General features: G+C 33.4%; 1 protein-coding gene across 8 annotated transcripts in view; it reads left to right on the top strand.

The window, feature by feature from the left end:
• CDC42BPA (CDC42 binding protein kinase alpha) overlaps positions 1-13529 on the top strand; it is a 426736-nt gene that overhangs the window by 357699 nt on the left and 55508 nt on the right. For 3 of the 8 annotated variants that reach the window (XM_036754911.1, XM_036754905.1, XM_036754908.1), the window contains one exon: positions 11872-11991. The exons of 3 other annotated variants lie outside the window; for them this stretch is intronic. In XM_036754911.1, coding sequence (XP_036610806.1) covers positions 11872-11991 — 120 coding nt within the window. Of the gene's footprint in view, positions 1-370; positions 410-11871; positions 11992-13529 lie in introns of all 8 variants that reach the window. 2 more of the 8 variants (XM_036754909.1, XM_036754913.1) reach the window with 1 other exon arrangement.

Genomic DNA, 13529 nt, shown 5'->3' with positions numbered 1-13529 from the left:
GAAGGCATATGGCGTATGATGGTATTTTATAAGTCTCTTTGTGTATACATAGTCCAGTATAGATTCCAACTGTCTGCTAACAGCTTAGTCTGTGAAACTACCTGGTGTTTTTGTAACATCTTATGCAGATGTTCTTTTTTCCCAGAAAAATTGTCTGACAAATATGTGTGGTTTTGTTCTATCATAAAATGTGGCGCTCTCTCTCTCTCTCTCTCTCTCTCTCTCTCTCTCTCTCTCTCTCTGTCTGTCTTTCTCTCTCTCTCTCTCTCTCTCTCTCTCTCTGCATCATTTGCCTGTTAACATAAGACTTTTTAAGGATAATTGTGTGTGAGAATTTTTGTAACATATTTTCCTCCTTTCTCTGTTGAAGCGCTCTCCATCCTGTATTCCAGCTAGCAAAGGCAGACGTGTAAGAGATTGTTGTACTTTCCCCACCCCACTCCCACTTCCCCCATTCCCATCTTTTTTGCCTGTGGTTGCAGAACATTCTATGCTGCCTTTTTTGCAATGTTTCATTTACAGTACTGCATGTTTTGTGCTGCTCTTGCTGCTGCTGCTTTTACTGCTGTGCTTTTATTTTGTTGCTTTGAATTCAAAGCTTTAGGAATGTTCACATGATAGTGTTTCTTTGACCAAACTGCCAGAATGGTAAAGGTTTGACTTTCATTTGATGTTGATGTCAAAGGAAAGTAGCACTGAAATTATCTTTCAAAATTAGTCAAATAGACAAGTGTTCAGTTAGCATAGTCAGATTTATAGATACAAACATATATTTAGGGATTTCCTAGGGATGCCCAAATTTGGAAGGCTTTCATAAATCATAAATATATCTGCTCAGAAATATTTCTCATCTTCCCTGATAAGCAGAATTCATCAATAAGGTTATACATTTTCTGAGATCTTTATTAAAATTAAGTTTTACATAAAATTTGTATATTTCCCTAGTGTACCAATATTTGATAAAGAGATCAGTGAGAGTATATATTAAATCAGATTTCCATGAAGAAAAAAAAGTTAGATTTTCGGATGTCATTGACAATTATTCGTAATCTAGACTAATTTTTAACTTTGGTTATTCAAGAAAGTTACAACTTCTCACTTGCATTATGAAAATAGTAGATACCCCTTTTGTCATTATATCATAGTATCCATTGACAAAAATTATTTCTGATATCACTCAAGGTTTGGAGTTAAAAATAGCTTCTGTTTGAGCATTTTTAATAATAATAAAGTAGGTCCAGTTCTCTGAAATTCTGGAATTTCAGATATCAGGATGGTCCTGAGGTTAAAAAAATTTTTTTTACTATGTACTTAAAATGTATATTTACATAAGCTCTTTTCCAATAAATTGGAAGCCCACTGAACTCTTACACAGATCACACATAACCTTTGTGGGCCTCATCTGTAAAATTAGAAGGTTAATAAAGAACTTCATCTTTACTATAGGTGAGACCAGCATGTCATTCTCATTTTCAGATTATATAATGAGCCTTAAAACATTATAAAAAATGTTAGCGTTAGACCTAAGACTCTTAATTGCTAGGATTTTAACCACTAGTAAAGTCTTCTAGCCAGTGTTATGCTTCTTCTAGGGAGAAAGACAAAAAGACTAATAATATAAGTATATGTTATGAAAGAATGGAAAATCTTTTACATAATCACTTATCAGAATAGATATAATTTTTACTTAATTTATTTCTGATGTAATCATAAAACTAAACATTCAGAGAGATTTGATGGTCACATACATGGAAACTTCAGTTAACAAGACCATAGCTATGATTCCAAAAGAAAAATAACATCCACAAAACCCACTTACTTTCCTTCTTTGGCATGGCTTGAAGGAACCCTCAGAATTATATTTTTCTTTTAGAAAAAATTTCTCATTGTTTAGCTCGTTCGCCTTGTAAACCTTGAATACATCATTAACCGGACAGTACAGTGCGTGGGAGAGTGTGTGTGTGGGATAAAATTGTTCCTACAAGCTACAATAAAGTAACAGCTGACAGGAAATGCTAGCCAAAGCTAGAGAATGGCCAAACTGTTCAGTAATTTAGATGTATTTATTGGGGAGGTGGTATTTGTTTGCATAGTACAATAATTACTGCTTACATTGATGACAAGCATCAAAAAATAGTTCAATAGTATCTTAATTCTGTCTGTGTTGAAGTGGAAAAAGTTTTAAGTATGTGTACATTTTGAATTTACATTTTAAATGGCTTAAGTTTTTAAAACTCAAAGTCTTTAGCAGGAAATTCATTTGTATGGATCCTTTCATTGTCTACCAGATAATTCAGGCATTGCCATATAAGTCAAGTCTACTAGCACGTGTTATGTCACTGCTCTGGGAAAACCAAAAATGGCAAAGAACAGATCCTGCTGTCAAGCAGCTTACAATCTAATGGAGTGTTTATATTATTCTTTCTAACATAATGTAATGCATCCTGTTATTATGGCCATGTCTAACTCTTTAGTGTATGCTGTTCACACACATATTTGAGCCATAATTATTTTACTATATCTTAAATATATTGTGGAGTTTAAAAACCGAGTCCTTCCGAGTCCTTTTAAAATTACAATGAATAAAGACATAAAATTCACAGATTGTATTCTGCTAAGCCAAATGTTAACAAAAATTGTATAACACACTTTTAGGAAATTTAATCCATCCTTTACCAGTTACTTATTTCATATGTGCTTAAATGAGTAGAATTCCCGGGGTAAGCATTTAGGAGGATTATCTGTCAGTGAAGCAGTGATTTTACAAAAAGAGCCAATAATTCCACCCCCTCCTGGTTCTCTTGTGACTTTCCTATCAGTTCCACTCTTGTTCTAGCCTCTACTTTACTTTTATTCTATTCTAAGCCCCACTGTAAGATTTAGCAATATTTCTGACCCACATCCTTTCTATTTGTATTTGCCTCCCTTCTTCATACCACCCTTGTAGTATTAAAGCTTTCAAAAGGGAAGAAGACACTTCTTAGTTGAGAAACTAGTAAGGCAAGTCAATGTATATTTATTCTCACTGATTCATTTGTCTCCTCCAAAAAATATCTGTATATAAATTAGTTCCTTTACATGGCAGGTAGAAGGAAAAAAGGTTATTTTCTTTGCTGTTATCTTAGAACATTCAAAAATGAGAGTTGACATTAAAACAGATTTCGACGAAGAGAAACAAAAGTTAGATTGTTGGATCTCAACAGTTATTCATAATCAACACTGATTTGTAAAGAACTTTGATTGTTTAAGAAGGTTACAACCTCCCAGATGCCATTATGAAAATAGTCAATACTCTTTGTAACTATATCAAGGGATCTATTGACAAAAAGAATTTCAGATAATGTTTGGGATTAAAGCTAGCATCTGGAATATTTGAGCATTTTTAAAAATTATAGTTACTGCCAATAATTTCCCAAAGGCTTCAAAATTAACTGTGTAAAAAAGGGGTGTGTTGAAAAGGGGGCTTTGTATTTTGCATTTTGTAAATGTAATGTGTATTAAAAGTAATAAAAACAGATGTAAATAGGTGGAAAAGCACTGTTTTTGTTAAAGATAAGCATTGTGCAATAAAATATATCAGAGCACTTGTTTAAAAATGCTTAAAATTAGATGTATTTAAAATATATCTGTATTTGTACTTGTTCCCTACTAAAATTGTTTTTCTGGTAGAAAAAGCTATATATTCCAGATGACTGGCTTTAATTATGTGTGTGTATATATATATTATTTACGAGGAACTAACCTATATAATTTCAGGAATCCTGAATGTTTGTTATCTAGAAATCAGACAGTGATTTAAATATGAAATTACATTTATATTTTATTCCTGTATTCTTAAATTCTGAGGATCAGTAATTGGAAACTCCCAATAAACAAGGATAATTTGGTGAATTCCTGCAATACTATCAGCCAGTGACAGAAAGACAATGTAATCAATTTCTAAATTGATGAAATAAACTTAATAAAATCCCATTGGAGCCCTTTCTAATGTCCTTAGTTAACTAATTCTAAAAATTATCATTTAGATATCATACTTCTTAAAACATTACTCAGGAAAAATAGCCATCATTTTGGCTTTTAATTAAGGTCTTTTTCCTTATTCTTGATTGATTATGTCTTAGAAATATCAAACTGACTTGGTTAAGTTAGAATTAATTTTTAGTATCTTTTTCCTTGAAGTCTCTTACATTAATTTGTGAATTAGTGGTGGTTTACCACTCAATATCTCTTTACTGCTATTACATTTCATTACCTTTTCCATTTTTACTGTTTCTTTCCCTTCAGTTACTTCTATTTTTGATGTACCTTCCCATTTATTAACTCTTACTACATCTTTGATTGAATTTATTGCTTGTACAAATGATTATAATTTTTTCTCCCTTAGCACGCGGGACATGTTGTTTTTGTTTGTTTGATTAACTTAAATGCTAATAATGATCGTATTTTCAAGGACCATTGTTTTGGAGACTTATAAAGGTACTTTTTAAAATGAGGATAACTTTCCATTAATCAGTGGCTTTATTACCTTATTACAACTGATTCATTACCTAATTTCTTGAACTATTTCATGCTAAATAACCTATGGGATATTTTTTTAAAATAGCACACATTCTGAAAAATGTAAATACAACAGAATTTAAAGAAGTAATTTTATCAGTCCCAATTACATGAATATGTGTATAGAAAATAAAAGGATAATTTCCCAAATAAATTTTTTCGTTGCAAGTTTATTTCTGCAGTTGTCTTTCACATTTTTCATGGGAGATGACCTTTTGGGACTACTCTTACTGAATTTCAAGTATATATTTAATGGTTCATTTTTTTAGGCTATAAAAGTAGCATTTCAAAATGCCCATATTTGTTAGCTAATATTCTGATTTTGATTTCATCATTTATCTCAACTATCAGAAAAGTTAGAAATATTCATACTCACTTTTTGGTAGTTTCTTTTTATGCTTAGAAAATAACTAAGTTCTGCTTAAAAAAAAAGAAATTAAAAATAAGTTTGAACTTTGCTTGATCTGAATTGGCTTTGTTTTACTATACAAAACTTAAATGTTAGTATTTAGTTTTTAATATTAGTATAATATAATGTTGATGTAGTCATCTTAATAGTTTTAACACTGAATTGTCTTAGAAGTTCATTTCATATCTAATGTGAATCTATCTTTGTGACTCTTTTCTATCATTTTTATTGATGACCAAAAAATAGTTAATAGACAAATGGGTTTTCAGAACTTTTGCTCGTATTCAGATAGCAGTAACAACACATGCAGACCATGAAATATTTTTTTATTTTTTTAACTCTATAGCTCTTCAGGAGTTGCTGATGTATGAATTCATGAGTTAAATTGCAGTAGTATTTTTTTTCTTTCCCTAGGTTCTGACTAACATAAAGACTGATGTTTAATGTGTTGATTGTGGGTACAGTATCATCATACCCCTGTAGGCTACTAAAATAGCAAGGGTCATAATTGTAGTATTTCACATTTTTTGGTACACTTTAGAAATTAACTTCTGTACTACTGTTTTGATCTTTACTCTGCTATTTTATACAAAACGCAGCCTTGTGCAAGTCACTAACCTCTTTGACCCTCATTTTTTTTATATCAAATAAGAGGATCAACTTGCCTTGGACCATTCTCCTCTCAACTGTGGTCTTATGATCCTAATGTTATTTAGGACATTTATGAAGAGAGTTTTCCCTCAGAATTACTGCTATTATTGAGGATGTGGTTATTCAGCTTTGATTAGCTATACTTTTTTCTTTTCCTACTGCTTTTCAGCATTTTGCCTAGTGGGTAACTGAGAGTTTAAGTGATTTGTCCGGATTCACATAGCTTATATTATAAGAGAGTCTTGAACCCAGGCCTTCCTGGTTTCCAGGCCAGCTCTCTATGCAGTATGCTTATAATAATGTAAAAAAAAGAGTCCCCTACCAACTACACCACTTAGCTGCCTTAGTAATGATGGCAACAGCAGCAGCAGTACATGTAGTACCTGCCTGACAGGGTTGTTGTAAGGCTTTAATGAGGTATGTTGTAAAGCACTTTGTAAACTTTAACATGCTTATAAATGTCAGTCACTGCTTCTTTTATGGTCACATGCTTTGCTGAAATCTGATTATCCAGGATGTCCCAAAACTTTTGGGATTCTCTGGACTGTACTTAGAACATTCCCCTAATTTTCCAGGAAATGAAGTTTGCCTGGCATTACTTTTTCTTAGTGGAGACATACTGGCTTTTAGTTATCTATTCTTCCCTTTTTAAATACTCATAAATTATCACTTTAATACTGTGTTCTAGAATTTTATTAACTAAAATTTCATTGATATATAATTTTCAGACTTGGCTATTTTTCCTTTTTGGAAAATTGGGGCATATACCCTTCCTGAATCCTGCTGTACTCCCATTCTCCAGTATCTTTTAAAGGTCACTGATAGTGGCTCAGCATGGAGGTAAGGGGAAGCTGACTACAGAGATCCATAAGCCACAAAAGGATAAACCCTTACTCAGAAACTCATAAATCCATACAGATTTTTTTAAAGACAGACACAGAAGATGTAAGGAAGGATAAAAAACCAAGGATGATCTGCCAACTCATTGATTATCTTAAAACATAGCTCATCTTGGCCTAATAATTCCCTAATAAGCATTTTTGTTTTGTTCTTCATGGTTCAAAGATCATTCTTCTTGAAGGGGAAAACAGATGAAAAAGAAGGATTAAATTGTTCAGGCTTTTTACCATCATCATATATTTTCATTATTCCATCTACCTAAGTAACATTCCTATCCCTTCTTTAATCTTCCTCCTCCAACATACTTTAGAAAATGTTCTGGTTTTCTGGAGCAGGAATTGCCAGCCTCAGGTTATTCTAGCTCTCTTTGCACTAGTATCACAGGAATAACATACTCCTTCTAAAAATTCATCATCGATTATTTATACTTTTTTCTATCTTCTTTATCCGTCTTTTAAAAAGCTGTATGGGTTTGTGAGCTCCTTATGTGGCTCGCTGGTCTCTTTAGTCAGCTCCCCCTTAGCTCTTCATTGGACTCACTTATGCATCCAGAATCTCGTGCTTAAAAGTTTCCTGTATCCTTCTTTGAACTTCTTTCATGTCAAGTCAAGAAGCATTTATTAATTACCTACTAGGGGCACCGTGCTAAAGGATACAAAGAAAGTCCCCCCCCCCCAAAAAAAATCCCTTTTTTTTCAAGGAGTTCACAGTCTAATGGAAGAGATGACATGCTAACAACTTTGTACCAATAAGATATATACAGTTGAAATTGGGGATATTCTCAGAGGAAAGTGACTGGGAGAACTGGAAAAGACTTTTTGCAGAAAGTAGGACTTTAGATGAGACTTGAGAGAAGCCAGGAGACAGAGATGAATATGAACAATATGACTTGCCATTCAAAGTACCCAGAGGCTGGAGACAGATTGTCTTATGGGAGGAACAGTAAGCAAGCCAATGTCACTGGATTGTAGAGTACATGGGGGTATAAGGTATTAGAAGACTTTAAAAGGCTTTAAAAGTGATTGTATATTTGATCCTGGAAGTAATAGTAAGCACCTGGAGTTGATTAAATAAGGAGATGATATGGTCAGACCTGTAATCTGTAAAGATTAATTTGACAGCTGAGTGGAAAATGGACTAGAATTGGGAAATCTACTGGAGGCAAGGGAACCAACCGGAGGCTATTGCCATAGTCCAGGAATGAGATGATGAGAACCTTCACCAGTAATTCGTAGGATAGTATTAAAATAGGAAGAAAAGCCATAATGCTCATAAGGCAAGTTCCTTTCTTTTTAGCAAAGTAAGACAGCAAGTAGGCCCATTCACTAACTGGGATACTACTGAAAAAGAATAGCTCTTATGTAAGAGGAAGACCATCAAGGAAGTTCTGCATCACTGTTATTTGCATACCTTCATGCCAGGTTTAGGATATTTCTCCAACTCATAATCTCTTTCATCTTTTAATCAGGTAATTTGTTGTAAAATCCCATCAAAATATTACTGAATATATTTTACTCTGATATGTGATACTATCCTAATGTATCCTTTTATAACATTTTGAGAAATATTCTATTTTTGAGATAAAATAATAAAATATTCTACTATTTGAAAAAATATTCTAAAATATTGCCATATTCTATTCACAAGTCATTTTCCCTACAAGTCTTAGTGATACCTGTGAGGCTTAGTTTACTTTCTTGTATCAAGGTCTCTGATTTACTTTGGTCTTTAACCATCTTCTTTGTATTTGTAGAACAGTATCTGGGGCCTTGAGTGTTATTACTTCTCCTTTTTGAATATTGGCTTCTGTGAATTCCTTGGCTTTCCCATTAATTCTTCCTCTGTCTTATCTCTTAATTGCCTTGGTATTGTGTAAAGATACATTTCTACATTCTTAATTTTTAGTTTAATAATTACAAGAATTATTCCTCCCTCTCCGAATCTCTGTTTGAAGGTGCCTCAAAAGCCACCTAGTCTAAAGCTATGCCTGGCTTTCAACAACACCCCCAACAAATAGTCAGTCATCTTTTGTTTGAAAACTACAAGAGAGAGCAACCCCTAGCCTTATAAGGCAGCCCATTCCACTTTTGGAGAGCTCTAGTCTAGTTATTAAGAAATTGGTTTTTCTAATTGAACTAAATTTACCTCTACTTTCCTCCATTACTCTTAGTTCTTTTCTTCTAAGAGCAAGCAGAACAAGTCTAATTCCTCTTCTACATGATAGTCCTTCAAAAACTTGCAAATAATTATCATATTCCCCATACTCATATATGACTTCTCTTTTGAAAATTAAACACAAATTTTCAGTTGGTTCTCATATAATGTGAATTTAATGTCCTTTACCAGCTTCATCTCCTTATTCTGCATGCTCAATAGCTTATCAATAACCTTCCTCAAATGTGATGTCCAGAATGAAACAAAGAATTCTAGATGTCATCTGACCATGATAGAGACTATCAGAACCCTTATCTCCGAAGTCCCAGATACTAAGCCTTGCTTAACATAGCATAAGATTGCATAACAATTTTTGTCTGCATATTGTACAGTAGACACATTGAACTTTTAGTACCTCTGAATCTTTTCCTAAAGTAAACAACTGTCTAACCATATCTGGTACTTGGGGAGTTGATACAGTTGAATGCAAATATAAGACATTGCTATAAATTGATTCCTATAAAATTTCATTTTATTATATTTGACCCATTGGTCTAACTACTTCCAGTCCATGTTTTCCACCAAGAAAATCCCTTTAGTAATTATAAAGTTTCTCTATATTGCCCACCTACAATAAATGTATGGTCCAGAAAGAAGCTGTTAAGTTTAAGCTTGAATTTCAGTTTTTTATCCTTCTGAAAGGTGTTGAATGAATGAATTAAGAAGCATTTATTAAGTGCTCTGGGAATAAAAATAAGAAAGGTAGGCAATCCCTGCCATCAGGAGGTTTACATTCTAATAGGGGTAGATAATACCTTATGGGATGGTGGTCAAGAAAGGTGTTTTAATTTGGGAACTCACTGGAGTAGTACAATAGTGCAATGTTGATTTTATTATCATTTTCAGAGCAAGAAGTAAAAGGATTAAGGTATCAGTTCATAGGCAAGAAGGAGAAAAACAGCTAGAATAAAAATGAACATGTATGCATGGTCCAAGGGAACTGGACCATAAACTACATGCCTTAGCTCCTCTCCAGCATGATTTGTAGAGGTCCATTTAGAAGATGGAACAGGAACAGCATCAACAGTAGAATGAAAAAAATGATTTGGTAAAGAAGTATCATCCCAAGAAGTTTAGAGCTAAAGCACTTAGCTATTTCCAACTAGGTCTCTTGAGGTCCAGTTTGGAAGAGTATAGCTCTGGCAGCTCAATATATATATATGTGTTGTATTAAATTAAATATACTTCATCACAAGGCATTTAGTTAGGGAATGAGAAGATTGAATAGTTTACAGAACCAGGAAGTTGAATGGCTTCCAAATTCATTTAATTTATTAAACAGGTTTTGGTTAGACAGTTGCTATCTGAATTGCACTGTACTGGATCGTGTGAGGAATGTTGAAAAAAAGATGATATGGCCTTTTTCTTTAAGAAGTTGCATTGTAATTAGGAAGACAAGACAAATATACAAGTACTAAATGGAGAATATAAGGAAATTTTTAAAAAACAACATAGCTAACAAAAGGCAAGGGAAGTTAATATAAATTGACATTAGGGAAGATCAGATAGTGTCTTAAAGGAAGTGATATGCATACATTAGTGTAAAAGAGGTAAAATTTCAGTAATGAGATGAGCGTACATAGTATAAAAGAATATTAGTAAAGGAAAGAGAAAAGTCTGGAGAAGGATCAGGAAACAGGGGAAAAGTAATTTGTAGAAGAGTTGGAGCTCTGGATTCCAGTAAGTGATAGGAAAGCATTGTAGCTTCTTAAAGATATCTTCATGCCTCACTATTTGAACAACTAGTGATTTAATTTCTTTTAGTATTCTCTTCTCTGACACAAATTGCAGCTGTTGAATGAGTTACTAAAAGGTCTTTGAGAATTGTCTTGACCAAAAAAGTCATCACTCTGGGACTAATCTGGTAGTGAGCCTCTTTGAAATTTGCTAGACTAGCCCTTTGATTATAGACTTATGCACTGTGACTAGGCATGTACCCAAAGTCTTTTCAATTTGGTATAGGACCTGATAGAGTTTAGTTTTCATTACAGTACCTTCAACAATGCCGATTCACCTCCATACCAGGCTGAGATATCAGAGTAGGACTTTAGTAAAGGTCTTCAAAGGTCCTCATAATTGGGCTGAATTATTTTGAATTAATGTGACTTTCCGGGATGTCAGCAACACCATACTCAAAGTACCAAAAATCAATTTCAAAGCCTATATTTATTATTCATACTACTATGTGTCTTTGTGTAGATAATCAAGCATTACCTATACTTTGAACATAGTGGTGTTAAAGTCTATCACAAAAATCATCTAAAGAAAAATATATTCCAGCCTTCAAAACAAGATACTAGACATTAAGTTGAAGCTATATGCCCACGGTTGCTTTGAGCTAAAGGCAGAAACATGAATTGAACAAGTTTACAAATCTCGGGTAATAATAGCATTTTGCTTTAGACTTCACTAATCACATTTATTGTATTTATCATTCAATTCTGGATCAATCAATTTTCATTCTCTTATCATTAAAAGTGACTGCCCTAAAATTAATTTTTACTTTGTAAACATATAATTTTCATTTTTTAATTTATTCCTGATAAATTGAAAAAATAACTAAACCATAAAAGTCATAATATTAATTTATCCCCTGGAGGGTTTTATATACTGAACTTCAACCCAAAGCATTCTTGTCAGTTGCTAAAGTTCCTAAGGAATGTATCTTTTGCTGCCAGTGCCAACAATTCTGATGCTACAGAATGAACACAGTTTGAACTATGAGATGTTGGTTGGGTTTCTATCAGTTCTGTTTAAAATGTAGTACAGTATCCAATTTTCAGTGCATTTCTTTATTACATATTCTGCATTTGTTCATGAGCTAAATTTCTCTAGATGTCAGCAAAAATTCTATGCGGGGTACCCCTATAAACAATGCAGTAGTAATGCTGAACTAACAAATCAGTGGTACTAGTTGGGGAAGTGTTGCCTGCTCAATTGGTGTACTTCACATGCTTTTTTTATTACAAACTTAGAGTTATGATTATATTTTCTGAAACATCCCTAAAAAATACTAAAATTATAGTTTTGTTGTCATTTCTTAAGAAACACTATCATGATCATGACTTAATATTGCTAAGAGCAATGAATTGTTAAAAGTGACTTCTTGGGTTTTTTTTCCCCCTGACTTGTTTTCCTAGATTGATTCAGTTGAGAACTTTACGTTGTCTAACCCTACTTCACGGGATGAGGAGGTCAAGGCTCACCTCCAGTCAAGGTCCAGGTCTCCTTCCACAGCTAGTGACATTGAACCAATTGAGGTACCTCTCTGGGGCTGCTCTGTCCCCTGACCTTTAACTTGTGACCAGAAACAGTAACAATCCCATTATAAAAAAAGTGAAATTTATCTTTATTTTACCTATACTATATAGCACAGCAAAGGCATTTAGACTTCGTAGTCCAATATAATTTATCAGTAGTGCAGATAGGTGAGAAAAATCAAATAAGGTAATTGTCTCTGAAGACAAACCCTCCCAGATCAGCTGTATTTTAACTTACTAATTACAGTCTAGCAATATTACCTGTGAGAGGATGAAAAATAGAGGAAATAAGTAGGAACATTAGATTATAAGATACTAGTGCTGTAGTATGATTGTCAAGTGAAATTTTCATACTTTTGATTTAACTTTTCAAATTTCAACCCAAACTCAATAGCATATGTAATTAAAAGCCTTTTAAATGCAGTTACCAAGTCACTCCTGGCTATAAAATACTCATTTCTTACTAGAACAGTCAACCAGTCCCTTGTTCAAGTTATGCAGAAAACAGCTGCAGTAGTTCCTGATGTGACCAGAGGGTTTTACTCAGCAAGCCAGTTTACTCTCTTAACTAAAATCAATTCTTTAATAAGTTTTTTAAAACAGCACAGATTACACCTTTGTCTATATTATTGAAACCGAAAGATGCACATTATCTCTTGTTTGTCTTAATCTTCTCTTGTCCTCTCTTATCAATTCAAGTAGGATTTTATTCCATGGTTCCAGGGTTGGATTTAGAGTTCTAGTAAGGAAAAGTAAATTTGGGAAACTATACAATATATATTATAGCCATGCCTTAGTCTTATAAAGATTTTGTGAAAGCTTTGCAAAACAATAAACAATCCAGGGCTTCTGTTATTTGGGTTATAACGTTAGCATATTTTTTCATTTGTGTTTTGCTTATTCTATAATTAATATAGTATCCCACATTCAGCTTTTTATCTGTTAAATTCTGATCTGGGTTCAAAGTATTTCCCCAGATAGTTTCTAATTAAAACCAGTTGAAACTAAATTGAGGCTAACTCCAGAATAGAAGGTGTCAAATAAGCTTGAGGAGATCCACAATTCCATTTTTCAGCCTACAAACACAACAACTTTTTCATCTGCTGTAGTATACAATAACAAAGGCAAAAAGATGTGTTCTGTTTTTTCTTAAGAATTCAGTATTCTCTCTAACTAGCCTGGACCTCTTATAATCATTACCCATTTCTCTCTGTCTGCTTCCTTCTCACCATGCTATCCAAGCCAGAGGCCCTTCCTCATGTCTCTTGACTTCCATATCCACCACTTAATAAGCAGCCTCTCTTTCAAACACCCTGGCCCCCCACGTAGCAGACAAGAAAATCATTAGCTCCTTCTGTTCAAGGACATTATCCACCCCACAACTGAGAAAGAGGTCTTGCATTTTGTATAACTAAATAATGAAGAAATGTAGGGGATTAAAATAATTTAAAACCCTGGTAATGTATTGATTTAACTCCTCTGCTTGTGACAAATTTTCCCGTGAATACATTAATTCCTATACCAAATGGCCACTGATT

The sequence above is a fragment of the Trichosurus vulpecula genome, chromosome 4 (genome assembly GCF_011100635.1).
Source record: "Trichosurus vulpecula isolate mTriVul1 chromosome 4, mTriVul1.pri, whole genome shotgun sequence".
Taxonomy (NCBI): Eukaryota; Metazoa; Chordata; class Mammalia; order Diprotodontia; family Phalangeridae; genus Trichosurus; species Trichosurus vulpecula.
The sequence above is the reverse complement of the archived record's forward strand: the minus strand, read 5'-3'. Positions and strand labels throughout refer to the sequence as shown.